Raw genomic sequence first — 21,994 nt, 5'->3', positions numbered from 1 at the left:
ATTAAAAAAGTTTTTTTTTTTCTTCAAGGTAGGGTTTTGACTTTTTTGTTCAATGGGGAGCAGTTGAAATAAACGTAATTTGACTTGATTTCCAGCAGGGGGCAGTGTTTTACAATTTACCTCACCAGGCTTCTTATTACTGGTTTAGTGGGTGAGAGCTAATATTTGGTTAAAGTGATGAAATATTTAATTGTTAATACTCACTTTCCAATTTAAATTTTTTGTGATATGATACAAAGAAAGTTTTTGTAGAACTTTACTGGCAATACGTACCTCACTAAGTAGTGTATAACATTTATTTGTCACTATTTAACACAATAAGCACTTTATTAATATTAACATGATCCACTTTGTCACGGAATAAATGCTGAACAAAATATGTGTTGAAAACCTGTGTACACTGTTCATCTGTCAATGCTTATTTTAGTTATAAAAAAAAAATATTATGCTTATTACAGTGTTCGACATAGACACAACACATTTGCAGGTTAAATTTTTTTAACTCAAATCACATTTGCACGCTGTACCAACGTCATCATGTTCTATACATTTGTTCTAGACTTATACCACATATTCATACAGTACAGTCCAAAGCCCACCTTTTTCCTGCCATACAACACCATCCAATTAGCACCAGACAGAAAAAAACAATCACATGTCAGAGTAAAAAGACCTTTTCTGTTGAATTGCACGTCGCTCCCCTCCATTCTCAGAGAAAATATTCTACTTGATTATCTGGTCACAGCACTTAATTTGCGGAAGTTCTATGACAGCCAGTCCATGCCAGCTTCTTTGTCCATTGTCCGCTTCCAGTGACACGTAATTTCCTTGGATCGAACCTCCAGTACTGCTGTTCCTGGAAAAAATAAAGCTTTCCATCAGCTCTCGTCACGGCGCCGTTAGCCCCTCGTGGCACTCCCTTCCAGTCAGCAAGGCCTCGAGGGTAGTATGGCTCTGAGCGTAGTGTCTCCAGGTTTAACACAAAGTACCGTGAGCCTTTAAACACCACCATGTGCCCCAGAGGAGCATAGAAGAACGCACAGTCTGGGTGTCGCGGCATGTCACAATCGCTGCTCTTCTTGGGGAAGCCGAGGTCCAAAACAGTGCCTGAATATCGCCATATGTGTTTGCCTACCATTTAAAGAGGAGGTTAATGCACATTTTGAGCTTGTATATTCATATTCCAGACTGTAAATTCAACCACATTAGTAGTAAGGCAAACTTTATCCATAAATATACTGTATATATAAAAAAAACAACAAGCTATTTATCTTTATTCCTTACTTCTATAAATAAGAACCCACCATTGAAAAAGTAAAATTTGCCATCCAGTGGAGAGAAGGCAGCAGCCTCGATGGCAAATGGAAGCTGAGGCCAGCGCCGCTTCAGAGGAAGTGGATCGCTTCTGTTACTCTCGGATGTCACTGTCCAGAACAGACCACCTCTAAAAACCAGCACTGTGCCGTTCGCATCTTTAAATAGAACAAATAAAACTTGTTAGCACTGACCAGGAGAACAGGACATGGGGTGCAAGGGGCAGTAAGGCCAAGGGGTCCTAAGGGATTCTCGATGAGGATAAATCCGAAGTAAATAATCAGGAAACACACAATAGGGGATTTAGTACATGAGCCAATGAGCATGAAGTCACAGAATATGAAATATTAGTAAATATTTGTCCCACACTGATTTTGACGCAAACATGACAAGATTAAAAGAATGACCTCAAAACTGTAATTAATTTAAGTGTTCAATGGCTCACCATCAAAACATATACACCGATCAGCATAACATTATATCTTTATTATTGACATTATGACTGGTAAAGTGAGTACCACTGATTATCTCTTCATCATGGCAGCTGTTAGTGAGGTGGGATATATTAAGCAGCAAGTAAACATTTCGTCCTAAAGGTTGATATGTTTGAAACAGGAAAAATGAAAAACGTATGGATTTGAGATTAATAAGGGCTAATTTGTGAGGTCTGGACGACTGGATTAGAGCATCTCCAAAATTGCAGCTCTTGTGGGATGTTCCCGGTCTGCAGTGCTCAGTATCTATCAAAAGTGGTCCAAGGAAAAAACAGTGATGAACCGGCGACAGGGTCATGGGCGGCCGAGGCTCATTGATGCACGTGGGGAGTGAAGGCTGAATACAACAGACGAGCTCCTGTAGCTCAAATTGCTGAAAAAGTCAATGCAATTAATGCTCGATAGGTCATGACAGTTCTGGCAGCAAAAGGAGGACCAACACAATATTAGTCAAGTGGTCATAATGTTATGCCTGATCAGTGTACATATGTTTCTATACTGATAAGCTTATTATTCTGAGCTTTCTTTTATATAATGTCTTTGAATTCTGTTTCCTTTTAATCACTTTATTCTGACCATAATTGTTAACTTCAAGATTTGTATATGTAAACATTTTTAATATTTTAGTATCCTCTGGTTGCCTTACCCATTGTTATTGCATCAAATGTGTTCCTGCAATAGTGGGGCAGATTTATATCTCCTATAGGCTCCTCAGATAATTCCCAATCTTGCATTGCCCAGCTGAGATCTTGGCTTGGGATCTGGACCACTGCACCTGCAGATGGCTTCCCTACACACATTTTGTAAAATGCAAAAAAAAAATTAAATGTAGTTTTATTAAAAAATATATTTTTAGCACAACAAGGGAGGTAAACACTTTTGGAAAGCAGCGATTGAGGCAACGACTATTTCACCTGGAAGTGGACGAGGACCCTCTCAAGTTTTCCTCTGTTTTTTTTTTTCCCCATTATTCTCTTCTTCATTTACTCAACAAGGATCCGAATTTCCATCCAAATTACAGTACAAGCAACATTAAAAAAATCAATCGTTATAAGTGCTATAAAAAATACAAGAAATAAACGGAATAAGCTAGCTATATGAAACATGGATTGAACACAGCGGGGAAAATGCCAGAAAACCCCAACACAAAGCTTTCTCTGATAAGACTCAGGATGGCCGCACACTCATTTTGTTTGCAAAAAGCTGAGCAAACATTTGCGTTAACCACAGATAATATCTCCATCCCCAAAGGGCATTTTGGAGGAGTAGCTGAAGATATAGAGAGTGGAGCTCCTCAGCAGGAGACTGTATGTCTCGTGTTTGGTTCTGGGTGGTTGAGCTCTGGATATGTGTGCGGTCCATTGGATATAATTCACTAACCAAAATGATTAGAGGTTTCTTAAAAGAGCCACACAGAAGAACAAGGTTCGGTGCATTCGCCTGAAGAACATTTAGAGTAGTTATTGTATATGCAATACAATGTACATACATACAACTGTAATCCAATATGACATGCTGTTGAATAACCTGAAATTTAGATTCTGCATTGTCCAATGGTTAATTTCCTGCAAATGCCACTTCTATACTAACATCAGATTGTTGTATAGGAGCCATGCCATATAAAGTGACGTAAAAAAGTGTTGATGTGAAGAAGTTTTCTATGAAAAGACATTTCATATTTTTGGAAGGAATCTCCATATTCAGCTCTACAGCTTTAGAGGAAAATCAGTATTTATGTTTTCTAACACTGGAAAGTCTTTAGGAAGTGGAAAATGTGTGGAATGTTGGAGGCCAATGTTTTATTTTCCAAGAACGGGATGCCTCGTCACGTTTTATGTCTTGCATATTATAGATTTGCCGCCTTTGATTTGCTGCTGCAAAAGCACTGACCATGCATTAGCGATTATAATACGCTCTGTTAGACACAATTGTTTTATTTTGCCGTTAGATTTTGTGTAATTACACGATATCAGCGTCCATATACCGTCATTTCCGGACTATTAAGCGCACCCAAATATAAGCCGCACCCACTGAATTTTTTTATTTTGAACATAAATACGCCGTCTACATAATGTAGCTGTCTACATTGAAACTAATAAACTTTACACAGGCTTAAATGAAAGACAGTGTCTGTTACACTGTGTAATATGTTGTGGCTCCTTTAAGAGCAGAGCGGTATTTTGGTAATAGCCTGCCGTTGCATTTTTCCGCTATTACTGCATGTGTGCAAGACAGAGGAATATGTCCTTATAATTTTCTGATGCTCATTTCTAAATTTCTTTGACTAACCCGTAACGCTGTTGCCAAGAAAAATAAAAAAGCACGAGTTTTGGAAACCTGTCTGTGCTTCTTTGATTTCTGTTGCAACTGGAGTTACAACGGCTTGTATCTAAACAGTAGCCTACCAAGTAAGTCATTGTTCACTGTCTTCCTCCTTCCTTTCACAACTATTTATCTCGGGAGTTTTTCTTTTGGCATCGTCGTGCGTTTAAAAATCACCATCGGTGGAAGTTTTTTCTCCTGATGCCGTGCAGCTCAGAACACAGGTGAAGTGCGTTTTTTCGTAAATTTCATTTTTCTAATGTTATGTCGCTCAGTTTTTTGGCTTGAAGTTTGTAAAACCGGGAAAAATCCAGGAAAAATCCATAAATTAGCCGCTTCATTGTTTAAGCCGCGGGGTTCAAAACGTGGGGAAAAAGTAGCGGCTTATAGCCCAAAAAATTCTGCAGTTCAGCTTCTATGCCGCCTATGTGCATATTTTGCAGATTGTGAGGGTTTGTGTGTGAGAAAATACAATATCAGTCTCTTTTTGTATACCGTTCATAAGGGTTCAAACTGATTCCGCGGTGTATGTTAAGAAGCGGTGTAATTTGTGCTCATGTAGAGTCAGGTTGTTGTTAAGATTGCTAGCCTGGGGACCCAAAAAAAAAAAAAGAATGAGGCCCCAAGCATGCAGCGAGCTCAAACAAGCCACGAGCATCGCAACCATGAATAAAAAGAAGTTAAGTTAGGGTCTGGCATTTCATTTTTTTTCTACTCAAACCCCATGTTAAATTGTATGCGTTTTATGCCTTGGAGTAACTCTGCCAGTCAAAATACTGCACGATATCACATTCAAGGATGTTTATGTCCCTGTGACTTATCACACGCATCCTTTAGTTGTAGAAAGAAAAAAAACAAAAAAAAAAAGCAGGCCAAAAAATATCATTCCAACCTCCCATGTTGCTTCCTGTGTCCCTACTGCATAAGTGCTACATTTCAAATATCTAACATTCCTATTCAACAATCTAAGCCCAGACATCTCTTAAAATGAATCTTCTTTATCAAAGTGCCATTGCTTTGTATGATCTGATAGCATCTGCTCTCCCAAAAGCACACTGAAACATTTTTGACTGTGTCATAATAAAAGCTGTCCTTGTCTGAGTGCACGTGGAAAGATAAAGTGTTTCCAGTGTGCCTGACTGCCATAGACAAGCCTGAAAAATCTGATGCACCAGCAGACTAAAGAGTGCAGCTAAAGAAACCTGCATTCCTTCCTGAGTGCTTCAGGACTGACAGGTGGACAAGGAGCAGTGCATGTGGAAACCTGCCTGATAGATACTTACTGACTTTACAATATAATATACTTAGCTTGTCCTTCTGCTGTTTTTAAAAAAAATGCATGGACAAATTACATGTTGCATGCGTATACATTTGTTTACATTTGTGTATCCATTGTTCCAGGTGATACCACATGCAATATTGGGGTCAAAATCAGTGACAGAAGGAATATGGGGGTAATAAATAAAGTTTTCTAGAAACTTAGAGTACTTTATGTATTGCATTCAATTTTTGGATATTATACCAAGTATAGTCCTGAAATCATTCTGTCCTCTCTATGTTCATGTGGGTTTCTTCTGGGTTCTCCAAAACATGCTGGTCAGTAGATTAGCAATGCAGAATTGCCTCCAGGCGTGAAAAAGTGTTAATGTGTAAATTTGTCCTGTGATGGACTGGCTAATCCAGGATATATTCCAGTCTTGTGGTTGGTATTCCCAGGATCAGATCAAGATCCATGCTAATCCTAAAGCACTTATGAATAAATTGCTTGTCAGAAACATGAGTTATTTTAGTGCTTTAAATAAATGAGACATATTCACATGCTATGGTATCTGGAATCATTCTTAGATGGGCAAAATGGTACCCTCTGTTGCTAGATAAATCCACTCCATTAGAGAGTGTAACATTTCTGTTACAATCAAATAAAAGATTATTTGCTGTTAGAAACATTGGGTAGAGCAAGGTTAATAATCTCCAATTAAAAGCAAAACTTTATTTTTATTCTTTTAACAGTAGATTATAATATTAATGTTCAATAAGACAGTAAAATAAAAAGAATGAATTTGAGGCTGTGGAATTAATTTGTTATGCTCTGTAGAATATTTAAACAACTAACTGCGAAAATAGGAAATGGAAGAGAAAATACATCGATCATATGACAAATATTTGACTATTGGAAAGAAAAAAACCTTAAATAAAAAATTGTCTAGGACATCAAATATTGCATAAGCTTGAGTAATTAAATATAGCAATATTGGACAAGCAACGGTTCCCTGGTGGTCTAGTGGTTAGGATGCGGCGCTCTCACCGCCCCGGTCAGGGAACCAACCCCAGCCATTAGGGTTGCACAAGCCTTAGTGCCGGTCCCAAGCCCGGATAAATTGGGGAGGGTTGTGTTAGGAAGGGCATCCAGCGTAAAAACATGTGCCAAATCAAACATGCGGATGGTCCGCTGTGGCGACCCCTAATGGAAGAAGCCGAAAAAAAGTTTAATATTGGGCAAGCAAATTGTGTATATTTTTTTACCATATAATTGTTGCACAGCTGTAATGTCATCCCAGCTGAGCAGCAGACTTCGGCCAAGCTTCTTATAGTAGGGTGACATGAGGGCGTGGCGGACTGGTGAGTGCTCTAATCCCAATGTGTGGCCAATTTCATGAGCAGAGACCAAGAAAAGGTTATGACCTTTGTGGCTGCTCAGAGTCCAACGCTCAGCTTTATCAAAGTGAGCCTCACCCCGGCATGGGAAAAAAGCATGCGCTAATGCACCCCCTGAGGAAAAACAATATGAAAATGACTGTGAGAGAAAGAAGATGACATCATTACTAACTAGCATATAATGAAACAGAGACCACATAAATAAATTTTTACAGGAAGTGGGCATGATTATTGGATTGATGCAGCTAGAGTGTTTTCTTTCAAATTTGTTAATTATCATACTGACAGGCCACAATGTTTCTGGGAGAAATTTCTTTGGACAGATGAAATGACCTGGATCGTTTTTGGCAAGGCACATCAGCTGTTTGTTTACTGATGCAAAAATTAAGCTTTCCAAAAAAAAAAAAAAAAAAAGGATAAAACAGATATTGAGCATGAAACATGGAGGAGGCTTGATTATGTTTTGGAGCTGCTTTGCTGCATCTGACATGAGGAGCCTTGAATGTGTGCAGGGTACAGTGTAATCTAAAGACTATCAAGTCACTCTTGAGTAAAAGGTACAGAAAGATTTGTCTCATTTGCAGCTAATGGGTCCTACAATTTAAAAGCACCCAAATATGGATAAGAATGAAACACTAGACTATTCTGGGTTTCTATAAGTCCTGATCTAAATTTATAAATGCAGTCTGGAAAGGGCACCCTTCAAACTGGAGCAGTTTGCTCATAAAAAGTTGGCCAAACTAGCTGTTGACAGGTAAAGAAGTCCCTAAAATTAAGGCCCCATTTATTGTCCATGTCATTTAAAATTTTAATATTATAAAAAAAAATCTGTGAAATCAAAAGCAGTTTGATTTTTATTAAATATGAAATAAACAATAATAGACACCAATTACTTCTTTCTGTTTCAAATTATTTCAAACAAAAATGAAAGCCAAAAATGTGTATTGTTGTACGTTTGTAGACTATAATATTTGGAATATTTCTAGCTAAAAATCTAGCTTAATCAGTGATAAATGTAAACGTAATTTTATATGCCTCTTACCTGGACCATCAAATGCATTGCTAGTGCCATCGTTATGCTCCCCTTCGTAGAAAGCCAGCCGGATGTCTGTCTGGCCCTCATTTAATTCGTGGAAAACCAATCCTGAAACGTTGCTCCAGAGCTGAAAAGCCATTCGCACAGCCAGCCGTACGGGACCCTGGGAGAGATGGCGTGGCCAGTTCACTATCTGGTATGTCAGGTGCTGCTTGTACCATCTCCCACCTACAAAACAAAGGATATTGAAAGACTCCAAAACCTGCAGTCTCTTTAGTAAACTCCCAATAGCTTGCAGTAATTCTCATGATATCTAGAAAGACTTCTGTTTCTCCATTATTCAAAAACCTTTCTTAGGATCTTTTAGTATGGAACTTTTTAAGGGTGTTAAAAAGGTACATGCCAGATGTGCTGGTTTGTTTTATAATAATAACAGCTGGCTATCATCAGGCACTGACATGAATATGGACCAACATAGCATGCCATTGCTACATTCCTGTTGTATTACAAATCCCTAAAGTGACAGGTTGGATTTAAAGATTTAACTGTTTATCTCAGAACAAACACAGGGATTAGGGCTTTAATTCACTAGTGAACCTCTGAGCCTATCACAGGTTTCAGGAAGTCTCAGTATATCTGGAAATTACTATTATAATCAGAATCAGAATCAGGTTTATTGGCCAAGTGTGTTGAAACACACAAGGAATTTGGTTCCAGCTGTTTGTGATGTTGAACATGAAATTGTATTAGTAATACTTCATACTTGCACATATTATTGAATTCACTGATGGATGCAATATATCGTATTACTACTAACTTACAGCAATGTGTCTCACTGATCTCAATTTTAACACATGGTCATGTGGTTTTAATTCTGTGATTGGTTCTGAGGAATTCTCTAGTAAAGCATTCAATGGTTTATATAAATGTATTTGATCTGTTCCATTTCTTTAGTAACAACTTACATGAAAGAGGTTTGGGTTCCCTGTATAATCAAAATTCTATTATAAAAGTGTACTTTTATTTTTATTATGTAAAAATTCTAACTGATATTATGAAGCTTTCCATTAGGAGATATATAACATATTAGGAGAAAGTCTCGTGTGTTATTTCTGAGGGAATGTTTTCCAACATGTGAATGCATAATGACAGGGGGCTTTGTGTTCACAGTTATTAACAGATTTTTTTTGTCAAACTTTAAGAAAACATGAATGAATGACTGTTTACTGCTGCTATTATGTAAATGGATAAAATCTTTTTTTTTGTTGTTGCTGCATATGCACATTTATTTGATGGGGCAGGATGGGGGGCTGGTTAAGAGTCCTGCTTGAGTTATACTGTAGAATTTTATCTAGTGAAATAAGATGCATAAACAACATAGAAATATATTTATTTCTTATTCATTTTGGGGTGACAATGCTGCTCCACCATTTATTATTTTCCTATAACAAAAGCTTTTTGTTACTTATGCTGTTTGCCTTAGTTACATTACAACATTATTTATGTATCATGTACATACTTCCTGGGATCCTCTAAATAATAGTACACACCAACATCTTGGCTATGTAAACCAAAAACAGCGTCTCACAAAGATCTGTAAACAATTTGCTTAACATACACCAGAGGTTACGTGACTCGAATGTAATTACATGCTTCCTAGGCATCAAACGCACATACTGGTCAGAGGTATAGTTTGTGTCCTTGCAAAGTTTGGCCTGGGTCAATGGCTTATTTACATTGTTTAGACGATATGGTGTGTTGTGTACACAACCAAGAATATACACAATATAATAAAAAAAAAAAAAAACTCCACTAGAATTATGTTGGGTGGCCTTTAACCTGCTGTGAGGAGCGCACTGAGAAGAAATCAAAATGAGCATACAGTTTAACTGAGGCCAAATAACACTATTAGAGCTCAGTCATCACACTGAAAGTAATGATCTGAAATTGTGCCAATGAGAAGTCCCACAAGGGAAATGTAATTTTGTCCTTTAAAATTAGCTTTGGGAAAATGAAAGTCATTGAAAAAAAAAACCAGAAAAAAACAACAGTAGAAATTAGTGGTGATCTAAGAACTTTTTAAAGCCATAAATGTATTTGAAGTTTATGCGGAGATTTTTTATGTTAGTTTTTATTAATTAATAGACTAGTTTTCTGCAAGGATCAGGTTGGTTAAGGAGCCAGTTGAACACACACTGTAAAATCCAGAAAATGAATAGATAGAGATACATATGTAGTAAAAAAATCTGGTCCCTCATGGTTCAAGTTTGGTCTATAAGAAAACTAAAACATAAACAATGGTATTGGAAGGCAGCGTTAATAAAGAGAGTCCAAATCTATGAGTTATCAAAGTCAACTGCTATTCATTTTTTTCTTAAACTTCATAATGCTTTTATTTTTGGACAACTTGGGCCACAAAAAACACACTTGACTACACAAAAAAGTGTTCTCCAATGGTTCCTTTCCTAATGGTTCTTTGGACATAAATTCTCAGGTTTCTAACAGGCTTCTACTCAAAAGCCCTTCGTGATAAACGTTGTATCCTCAATCAATGGTGAGTTTTAATCATGCAATATGTCCAAGCCTGGAACAATGAATACTGAATTGCTGCTATGGTAACACACATTGTGAGATCACTGGGATTTAAAGCCAAAGGAATGCATGTAGTGTTGACCTTCATTAAATCTGCCACATCTGCCACATCTGCCATGTTGCAAGCAGGTGTACAAATACAAAGAAGAATGTGATACAAAACGAAATACAATCTGTTTCTTTGTGTGGGTCTCTGTGTTGTTGTTGTTGTTTTTTTTATTATAAAAATTAATATTTTATCCTTCAGACACTGTTAATACTGAGTATAGGAACTATCATGGGTCCAATGTAAACTTATTTAATATTTAATTTAAACAAAGGGTTCTCATGGAACAGTTTGATTGAAATCGAACTATTTAGACTAATACACAAAAGAGAGAGAGAGAGAGAGAGAGAGAGAGAGAGAGAGAGAGAGAGAGAGAGAGAGAGAGAGAGAGAGAGAGAGAGAGAGAGAGTAATTAGAATCACTCCAGGACTTCCCTCCTGGAAGCAATTACAGATGCAAAAATGCTTGCAATGATGGTGTGTGTTAATCTTAGGATCTCAAGTTTTTTTCTAATGTCCATAGAGGATTTCTCTGCACCTTGGTTTTTAGGGGTCTGGGACTATATTCCTTTCAAGCTACTAATGTGCCAGGTTGGCACATTAAAAAAAGCACTATATTATTATTTAAAAACACACATTCGAAATAAACCAGTATCTGGGTGCAGATCATTCTGGAATGGATATATATTTGTCTTTGCATCTATCTCCAAATATAAACTACTAGCATTTTAAAATAAGTTTACCGCCAACATAGATTTTACCTGAACTGGGTTTACAAACTGTAATGATTATTGCAGGCTTATATGTATTTTGTTATGATGCATAACCATACAAGTAACTTCGTCAGAGACTTGCATTCAGCATGTGAGGAAATCACACTTCATTAAATTTTTGGTTGTAGTAGTTAAACTGGCTGGTTATTTGACATTATTTTTGCATGGAAGGAAAATGTAGAATGCTTCAAAAGTTATTAAAATGTTTCCTGCACTATTGTAGAACTGTTGTTTTTTTTAGGAGTGTCAACGTATGTTCTAAAATACAAATAAAATAAATAAAAACATATACAAAATATTATAGTAATAGTAGTAGTAATAATTATTAGCATCATTATCAGCGACATCATTTACATCCAGTTCCCAGAATTCAGCCATATTTAAAAGTCTAAATTCAAACATTGAAACATATACAACAAGCCCCTACTCAAAATTTCTACAGTGAAATTGTAAATGGGGAAATGTAAGTATTTTTTTTTTTATAAACCATCATTAGAATGGTTATTCTTTACTTCCCTTCCTGAAGTCTGTAGCCATCACTAGATGTTCTTTGGTTAGTCTAAGTCAGGGGTCACGCTAAGTCATGGTGCCCGTATCAATACACCTATTATTTAATTTTAAACATATTTTTTGGACTAGAGGATGTGAGAAAAAAATAGACGCCAATTTGCACACACACACACACACACACACACACACACACACACACACACACACACACACACACACACACACACACACTTGTTTTAGACAAGGACGGTGGGAATGTTAGTATTGTAAACATAAACATGAGTCCGGTTTGAATTCCCACAGCAATTCTTTGATAAAGCAAGATGTGTTTGTCACTTCCTGCTTCCTCACTCTCACTTCACTCTGTTAGGACAGTATTTGGCATAGCAACGAGACCATCTTGTTATAAGTTTTATTTCAACATTCACAGAGATTATTTTAATTTTACTTGCATAAGATCAAACAAACCACAAAGTTTGGTCTTTTGCATAAGGTACTACACTTTAGAAATCTTCAGTATTAAACTTTTAAGATACTTGTGCTTTGAGTTTTAGACGCTTTCATACAGAATTTTTTTTTCGCAGTTATTTCTCTGCATTAGGAATTAAAAGACAATGTTCCTTTCGGTACAGCGTTCAACGCCTTCCTCACGTAAGGTGACGATTTACTTAGTTAATCCTAACTGGACAATACTTCCCAGAGTTTGAGCTAGCTGATTTAAAAAAACAGCTTGTGTAAACTGAGTGTTTCTAATAGATTAGATTCGATTCAACGATATTGTCATTACGCATGTACAAGTACAAGGCAACAAAATGCAAAAACACCATTAAATAAACATGTTAGAGTTTCTGTTTTATGGTGACATTGTAAAATAGATATATAGCTTTCATCTTTGAAAAAAGGGAATACAAAGATTATCCAAGATTGTGTGATTTTCCCTGAAATAAATACATTTATAAATATTTTATCTGAATAAAATTTGCATGTTTGCTCCCAATCTGTGTGAAATCTGCTCATTGAAGTAAAAACAGACAGTTTGCATCAGGAACTGACACAAAACTTAATTGTGCTGGTGCTACATTCCTGGTGTATTACAAATCCCCAGAGTGACACAACGGAAGAAGTTTGAAATGAGCACACAAACAGACGTGTCTGGCTTTCCACTGAAATGCGGAATTTCCGTCCTGGAGTGTTCGTTCTTATCATTTCCAACATGCTCTCCAGTGTCTTTTACACCAAATGCCACCTTTAACATAGAACATGCTGATTATTTGGAGTTTCAGGAGTTTATAAACCCTAGTTGTGGTCATTTAAGTTGTGGTAAAGTGGTTAAGGTTACTGAAGTGGTTAAGGTTAGTGTATGTGTGTGTGCAGGTGTGGGAGTGTCCTCCTCGCTGAACGTCTGCACAAGGAGCACAGGTAGCAATTACTCCACCCCATGATGTTAGTTGTCAGAATTTACAAAAAAGGCACACCCTGGCCTGGAAGCAGTGCATTTTCTTTATCCATAAACACGCAACACGCAACACACATTACATATATTGTCTATAAGACCATTCAGGTTGAAATAAACATTAATCAGTAAAATAGAATACAGGATTTTAATTCTATCCATAAATCGTAAGACTAAATAACAGAAAGCACTAATATATTATTTCATATGTAATATCTACCAAAGGTCACACTGTTTACTGTCTTTTAGTGGAGCTTTATTCTATTGAATATTTATGTTGCAAAAACTGAATCTTGCAGCTGTAGGTTAGTGTAAAACGCTTTTGTGAACACACCACTTCAACATCTCTTAGACGTTAAAAAAATCCATTCCATCACTGTCCAACAGCGAAAAACTGGAAAGAAGCGAGTTTAACTAACCCCAAAAACAAACTAATTCCTAACCTCCCCAATGGTGAACAGTAAGCAAAGATTTTCACTTTGTTACTGTACTTAAATAAATCTTTTCAAGTATATGTACTTTATCAAAGTATTTTTATTTTTGGAAACCTTAATTCACTGTATTTCAATGTCCAAAATCTTTTTACTCCACTACATTTCAGAAAAACACGTTTCCTTGCTACTCGAAAAGCATTCAATAAGAAGTTATCACGAGACCACTAGCACAACCCCACGGTTCTGCTGAGAGTTTGTGTGGAGTAAAACTTTTCTCATTGTGTGTCTGTAACAATTGCTAACTTTTTCATTAAGAAGGTATTATGTGCAGAACATTGCATATTGATTGAAATATTTACATAAATTATTCAAATATAGTTCTCATAGACCAATGCTTTTACTTTAATACATTTAAAAAGGGGGACTGTTACAGGAATGGTGTATTTTATCCATCAATAATGAACAACCTTGAAGCAACCAATGATCACACATATGACAAACTTTTGTTTTTACGTTGAGAATATAATTATTTGTACACATAACATTGGATTTCTTCATTTTACTGTTGCATAAGTAAAAATACACTGTAAGCTATTATTATATTAAGTATTCATCTTTGGTAGATTATTGTTACATCATGTATATAGATATCTTTAGATGTGGCTTTATGGATGTGGATTAGATTTGTCTCAAAGTCTGCATTTCCACATTAATAAAGTCGTTATATCTGACCTGGTCACTCTGTTGTAGCAGATCTTGCTAAAACCCTAAAGATTTACAGGCACCCTTAGACTATATTTGAATGTAGAATAGTGCTGAAAATGAAACCATATTGCTCACGTTTGAATTGCCCTTAATACAAGTTGCTTCTGGCTAACACTTTTTCTGTACTTTAATTATTTTAAGATGCAAAACCTGAACCCGTACTGACCTGGTCGAGTGTAGCGCTTTTTGCGAAGGTGCTGTTGGCTTTGCCCTGTGAAAACAGAGTTTACTCTGCGTTTCCAGGATTCATTGCTACCTCTGTCTTTCACCCCACAGCGTGGTGATGCCATCTTCAGCAATGTGGTATCATCCAGTCTGCCAGTGACAGGCAGATGGGACAACCACTGAAACTGCCTAATTTGGAACAAAATGATAAATGGTCAACAACATGTGCAATCACTGAACTAGTATTATAGAAAATGCTTTTGTAATACACAATCAGGAAAGTGCAATACAGTCAACCACCAAAGATTTGCGGGTTCTCATTTGGAACCTAACTAACAGCAAGTTGCGGATTATCTTCAAATTCGTAAGTTTGAAAGTCTTCGTAAGTTCCGGGGGGACCACTGTTCTCGTTTTATTTAAGCTATTTTTTCCAAAAATCGTAAGAGACCACGTTACAGAATTGCACATGAACTACAATTTTTTTTAAAACATCTTGGGTTTTTTTTGCTGCACTAATAGTTTTGAGTAACAAATATTGTGTGTAAATTGGCATCTAAATTAGAGCGTATTGTTTGGATGGCAACATTGTGCATTGACTTTACCATACTGTGATATGTCCTAGTAAATAAACCCAGAAAATAGTTCCCAGAAGTTAAATAATTTGCATAAATTTGGGAAATAATGTCATTACCTGACAGCTGATGTGACTTTGTCTGCACTGTGTGTGTGATCCTTCTGATGAAGGTAGCCATACTTCTCAAGAAAACCCTAAGAAAAAGATTTACAGTAAATGTTTTAACCCACGTTCCAATTTTTCACCCAATGCTAAACCAAGGTCATTTAGAGCTTAGATCTTACATCAGATAGTGAACTTTTATGAGACAAAATATAAAATTTAACTTCTTGGATTTTTCCAGTGTCCTGATAATGCAGGTTTTCATATTAGCTATCAGCAGCCAGTATTCATAAAATTAAATTTTTTTTAAGATTAAGGCCACTACCATTTGTTTTAATTATGATGCCTTACAGACACTATTTTAGAATAGCAAAGTTAATAAAAATGAATAAAAGCAACAGACACGCTTTTATAAATAAATAATGAAGGGTTTGGTATCTAACACAATGGCAGGTCTGTTCAGCTTACCAGTTTTTCCAACCCAAAGATTTCAAAGCAGGCTGAGGTTTCAAGGTGTGTTGTTCAAGCTATTTTGAAAAATCACAAAGAAACAGGGACCGTAGCCACAGTGGTTGGTGAAGGAAATTTAATGTAGCAGATGAAAGACAGATCATGCTTCAACATCGGATGATATCCAGCAGTGAAATCAGCAAAGAACTGGTACAAACAAGTGGGACCCAAGTACACCCATCTACTGTCCAGTGAAGTCTGGCCCCGAAGTGTTTTCATGGAAGGATGGGAGCCAGAAGGCAATATCGCGATGTGGAAACAAGTCTAAGGGATTCAAATATGCGTGAAAAAATAGTAACTATGGTGCAGAAAAATGGCTTATTTTTGTGTGTAGGAAATTTAATCATCAGTAATGGTGTCCTCAATGCTGAGAAATACAGGCAGATACTTTTCCATCATGCAATACCATTATGAAGGCATCTAAATGGCCCCAAGTGTATTCTACAGAAAGACTACAACCACAAAAATAATGCCAATGTCATTAAGAACTATTTTTAGCATAGAGTCTTGGAAAAGTTTTGGCCTTTACAGAGTACGGTTCTCAGCATCACTGAGTCTGTATTACATGAGGAGTCATAAGGCTTTGAGGCAGCCTACATTAATAGAAGATCTGTGGTTAGCTCTCCAAAATGTTTAAAACAACCTACCTGTCAAGTCCTTTCAAAAACTGTGCCCAGATGTGCAAGTGTACCTAGAAAGATTGATGCTGTTTTGCAGGCAAAGTGTGTTCTCACCTAATATTGATTCGATTTGGATTTTCTCTTGAATTTCTCTTCCATTCATTTAACTTTTATGTTGTTATGTTAATCGAAAGAAAGAGAGAGAAAGTATTAACGTTTCTTTTTCTGAAAGTATTTGCACTCTACAGCAATTTTTCTACACCTGCCTAAATCTTTTGCACATCATTTATTATAAAGATGTGATGCAATGCACTTTAATTTTCAAACAAAGTCATGTTTGTGTAATGCTTCATATCATATTCTCCAAATCTCATATTAGAAAAAAAATTATATACAGATTTTTAACGGCAGGACACATCATGTCAAGTCAAGTCAAGTTTATTTCTATAGCGCTTTTCACAATGGACATTGTCTCAAAGCAGCTTTACATAACTTAACAGTTAAGGTAAATGATGTGTATTTATCCCTGATGAGAGAAAAACTCCCTTAGATGTTATGAGGAAGAAACCTTGAGAGGAACCAGACTCAAAAGGGGAACCCATCCTCATTTGGGTGATATCAAGAGTGTGATTATAGTCTTTAAAACAATACAAAACACCGGAGAGTGAGAACTAACATGAGCACTGGAATGTAAGATTGTGAGTAACGTCCTTTCTACAGTCTTATACAATCAGTTGAGAAGAGGTACCAGGAGCTACTGGTACCTATATACTGTTACACATAGCCTAACTTTACTTTAACTGACCATCTGCACAAAAATACAACAGCTGTAATCCAGAAAAATGCACTTCTATCAATTCAGTGTCATTGATCAAACTTTTTTACGGTTATTCTGATATTTTACTGAAGAGAGCATGAAACATGCTTCTGATTTAAATGCAGATGTGTAAAACTGGCTGAGAAATTGGATGTTTATCTACTGATTTGCCATGTTGAGTATTGTTTTTTTTTTGAGAGTCCTTTAAATATTGTTGTACACATTTAGTACACTTTTAAAAAAGGAAGCCGCCATGAAAGGCTTCTACTATGAGCTCTTTATAATAAAGAAACACTCTATTGTAGGGTTCTCTCTAGAGTAACACTACAGTCTACAGGCTCTAATAACCATTAGATGATGTTTGTTCCTTCATGTGTACTGACAAGGATACTCCAAACACAAAACTATATCATTATTTATATAGCTAGCAGATAAAGGTTAAGGCAGGCTATATTGTAAAATGTATGCAAACACCTGATCATCAAAGCATTGCAATTTCCCTTCACTGGAACAAAGTCCAACTTAACAATGTCCCTGTGCACAAATTGAGCACCATAAACACACAGTTTATTAAGGTTTAATTGGAAGAACTCAATTGGCGTGAACACCGACCTCAGCTGATGGCACCCCAGGCCTTTTCTCCCAACATCAGTACCCTTTACTTTACTTTACTAATTTGACAGAATGAGCACAAACGCACAAAGCCATTCACCAAAATCTTCTTCTCAGGACAGCAGTGCTTTATATTATATAAAAGCAAATGGGTAACCTCCATACTAATGGTCATTGGTTTTGAAATTTATGTTCAACAAAGCACACATAGGTGTGATGGTCAGGTGACCACAAACCTTTACCCATATAATGTTTTTTCTAGTATATAAACCTTTGTGTAAACCCTTGTGATCAATAGAACCTTAACTTGCTATTGCATTTCATTAAACTTACACACAAAATGAAACTGGCATTAGTTCTGAGTATAGTAAAATTGCTCACTTACTGCTAAAATGTAAATTCCCTTTTTATAGAACTATACACCAACACCCACATAACAATTTAGCTACCAGTCAGAGTGCCAGTCATTGTCCTAGCACTTTAGTGCAGGGATGAGATTCCTTTTGCAGTTGGAACAGCCTCTTGTCTACAGAACTATTTTAAGGTCATTTTGTTTGTTTGTTTGTATTGTACTTTTTTCAGTTAAATATTCGACCATCCAAGCACTGGTTTCAATTAGCGTTGGTCTTAGTTTCTGGGCCTTCAGGTAATGAGTCTATAATACACCAAGTACTCAGTCTTAATTTGCCCAGACAAATGATTTGGGTGAAATCCCAAGCACAGGTTGGCATAAAATGAAATACCAGGTTGGCATAAATCACCTACAGCTCATCATAGCCATTCAATGTGATGCATAAGGTGTAGTGACACTAGAAAATCTGAGGATTAAAGAAGGGCTACAAAAATTAAATACAGAAAAGTTTTTAACAAAAACCTCACTGATGCATCCTGTCCAATTTGACATAGCTTGATTGAATTATTATTTCTTCCAGGAATAATAATAACAACTGCACACAAAAGAGGCCTTAAATTAGATTGGGGTAATTCTGTGACACCTTTCTCTAAATGTGAATAGATGCTCTGTGACACAACAGAAACAGAAAGATGCAGTGGTTGGTTTCACTCATCCACAAAACCTCCCAGCTGGTAGCTGTTGTTCGATAGGGAGAACTAGCTATTAAAAGAAAGTTGTCATTGGTCTAAATGAGGAGGTCTAAAGAAAAAAGTAAGACAACGGCAAATGTATTTAATCAAAATAGTGAATAATGCAATTCACTGCCTAAGCAAATAAAAATGTTTTTGTATTTTGCCAAAAATAAAATTCACCCAATTGCATTCGGGGGAAAAATGTCAAACTCCATACAGACAGTTGATAACATGGTTTTAGCATGAATACATTTATATATTGATGAATGCCAGTGCTTAGAGGGCTTGGATAAGATGTTACTAAATATATAATCCAATCTGGAAATGGTGAATGATGAGCATCCTGGTCTATAAATTACAGTTTGTCTTTAATGAAATGCTGTCAGGTTTTTTTTTTTTTAGTTTTTTTTTATTAATGTCCTTCCACAGCCATCTAATTATATAATATAGCATTTTACCTGATGTAACACATGCAATGCTGCATTCCTCCAGAGTTTGAGTTTGTTGTTCATACTAAGCCTCTGCACATTCTTTTTGCATTCAACAAGTACTCTCTACCATTTCAATGGGCTATAGAAAGTTGAGAAACATTTATTTGACTGGGAAGAAAATCAAGGTTGCCAAACATACATTCTGACACAGATATGCAAAAAAAAAAAAAAAAAAAAAAGAAAAGCTGTCTGTATGGCATACTCAATACAGCTCTCTCTCTCTGTATGGAAAAAAAGAATTTTGCTAAATGACGCGAAAATCCAGCACTTAAAACTTGTAACATGTGTAGTAACACATATTAGTCTGTCAATGACAATTTCCTTTTTTATGCCTTAGACTTTCCATGCAAACTCATATATACAGTATATACTGTATATAAAACCCCAGATGACAAAGGTGCATGAATTCTCAGACCACATAAATATACATACTCTATACCGGATGTTATAACAAAACTCAGGATTGGTGTTATGTTAGGACACTTATCTTGCTACTTATAAGACGGTGTGATCTGGTAGCATTGTAGCCACAACAAATTCAAACTTGTCACAATGTCGTTTTACTTTTAAAAGAAGTCTAATGTATGTTTGGCAAAAAAAAAAAATCCCCACTAGTTTTATTGAAGGGAGTGGGCCTAAACACAGAAAAACAATATAACAATGTGCACTGAGCTATTCAAGAACCTGTAATTAAACCGGTTAGGGTTTGTCAGTCCTGAAGGCATGGAAGGAATAATGGGTAATTGTTTGAAACAATCAAGGAGTCTTCCCTAAAGAAATTCTAGTGACTCACATGGATATTCAGTTCAAAGATATAGAAAAGATTAATGCAAGGTTTTACTACAGAGTTAGTTTCTTTGCACCCCGTCTCCAGTAGTTTACTTACACAAAGACTATAATGCAAAGGCTGATCACACTGGAACGCACCCTATAATAATTATAATTGACAATGCTGGAAGAGTAATGATGTGTCACCCATAAGAAGATGGGTTCCTCTCAGGAATCTGGATCCTCTCATGGTTTCTTTTCCACAGGATGTATTTTTTTCTTCCCACTGTCTCTACCCTGCTTTGAAACTGACCTGATTTCCTCTGTGACATTGTCTATTGTGCTGTACAAAAAAATTTAACTAAATCAAATAAAACAACCGATTCTCAAACAATAGTCGAACTAAACAGGTTCAGGTTTCATAAGATTGTGAATAAATTGGATCAAAGCAGGCAGAACTTATGCACTTGTGCCATTTGGCACATGCCCTTATCCAGAGCGACCTACATTTATCTCATTCATACAACTGAGCAACAGGCTGTGATCTGAACTCATCAGCTACCAACTACCCAGAACATGTATGTACAAGTAGTATTACTTAAAGTGCACTGTTTTTGAATTTTGTTTTTGGTCAAAGGTTTTGGCACCATGACTTCTGATTACATGATTCATTGCTGGGGCGTTAACCACAGACCCTTCATTAAGCCTGAAGCTAATTATAATATATGACATGTAAGTTCTGGGTTTAGGACTCCAGCAAATTGTCCTTTGATCTAATTACTTGTGTGTAAAAATAGTTGGCTTGAATAGTGTACATTACATTTTACATTCTTATATACACATTATCTATCAACTTTTTTTGCAGTAAATATTGGGTAAAAATGCCTAGATGAATGAAGTAAATAGGAATAAATGGCGCTTTTGTATTTAAAATATTCCCGAGAATTCTTTTTTCTCTCCTGTTTGTTGGAAAATTGCATTAAAGATGTAGCAAGTATGACATTTGTTAATTTTATCCTTATAGTTTAAAACCTGCAATTTCATAAGGGTGTTTATAGACATGTTTATCTAATGTAAAACTTCTCAACCTCTTCCAAAACACTTCTATATGGTTGTAGTCCTACAGAGAACCTTTAACCTAATTTCTTCATACACGATTAGCACAATAGGTTACTACCACTAAATATTCGCAGGACATAATTTAAGGCTTTTAAAAAAACTAATTAACACCCTAAAAAGGTGGGTTTTACCCAAACAAGCAAAGATCCACTGTGGTTCCCATTCCTCCTGCTTTAATAATGCAAGATTCAGATAAATTCTGTACAAGACCACATCTCTTGGAGCTTTTACCTCGGCATCTCCAGGATTCAGTGAAGCGCTCACAGCTTCCGAAAGAGACAGCAGGATGTCCACTGTCAGAAGAACCAGCACAAGCTGCAGGTCCATGTCAAAAAACTTCAGGTCAATGCACTGATGTCCAGATACCTTATCTTCACTATGAAGAAATTCCCCGAACCATTTATTCCACCCGAAATCGCCTCTCTGAAACGCGTTCTGCACATTTACCACGTATTCAGAGGACTAACAGAAGTTAGTGTCAAGTCTTCATAGCTGGAAGCAATATGGTTAAAGGAGTGTGTGTGTGTGTGTGTGTGTGTGTGTGTGTGTGTGAGAAGGCCCGCCTCCAAAAGTGTACAGGAAGCAAGTTCAGAGTGTACGCAAGCATTAGAAATTACAGGATTGTGCAGGGTGTATGGTCTATTCATATACATAGCTTTATTAATCCTTCAAATGCATTTCTTCCAGCCCAGAACTTTTAATGGGGGGTGGGGGGGTGTACTGGTTACACTGGCAAA

At 36.4% G+C, this 21,994-nt stretch overlaps 1 protein-coding gene across 1 annotated transcript; it reads right to left on the bottom strand.

The window, feature by feature from the left end:
• Positions 1–294: 294 nt before the first annotated feature.
• Positions 295–21,977, bottom strand: mmp28 (matrix metallopeptidase 28). The gene is made up of 8 exons (XM_083525846.1): positions 21,489–21,977; positions 15,250–15,326; positions 14,560–14,747; positions 7,828–8,049; positions 6,654–6,899; positions 2,455–2,598; positions 1,305–1,472; positions 295–1,131 (listed from the first exon to the last, which is right to left on the bottom strand). The coding sequence occupies exons 1-8, from the start codon at positions 21,582–21,584 to the stop codon at positions 749–751; spliced, it is 1,524 nt and encodes a 507-aa protein (XP_083381972.1). The 5' UTR covers positions 21,585–21,977; the 3' UTR covers positions 295–748.
• Positions 21,978–21,994: the final 17 nt, after the last annotated feature.

Source organism: Silurus aristotelis, assembly GCF_946808225.1.
Source record: "Silurus aristotelis genome assembly, chromosome: 22".
Taxonomy (NCBI): Eukaryota; Metazoa; Chordata; class Actinopteri; order Siluriformes; family Siluridae; genus Silurus; species Silurus aristotelis.
The sequence above is the reverse complement of the archived record's forward strand: the minus strand, read 5'-3'. Positions and strand labels throughout refer to the sequence as shown.

Coding starts and splice junctions, on each gene's coding strand:
- mmp28 (XM_083525846.1), bottom strand. CDS start 21,584: ATGGACCTGCAGCTTGTGCTGGTTCTTCTGACAGTGGACATCCTGCTG. Junction 8,050..14,559: donor AAAGCGCTACACTCGACCAG/GTCAGTACGGGT, acceptor TTTGTTTTGTAG/GTGGGAGATGGTACAAGCAG. Junction 1,473..2,454: donor ATTTGATGCAATAACAATGG/GTAAGGCAACCA, acceptor TTCTATTTAAAG/ATGCGAACGGCACAGTGCTG.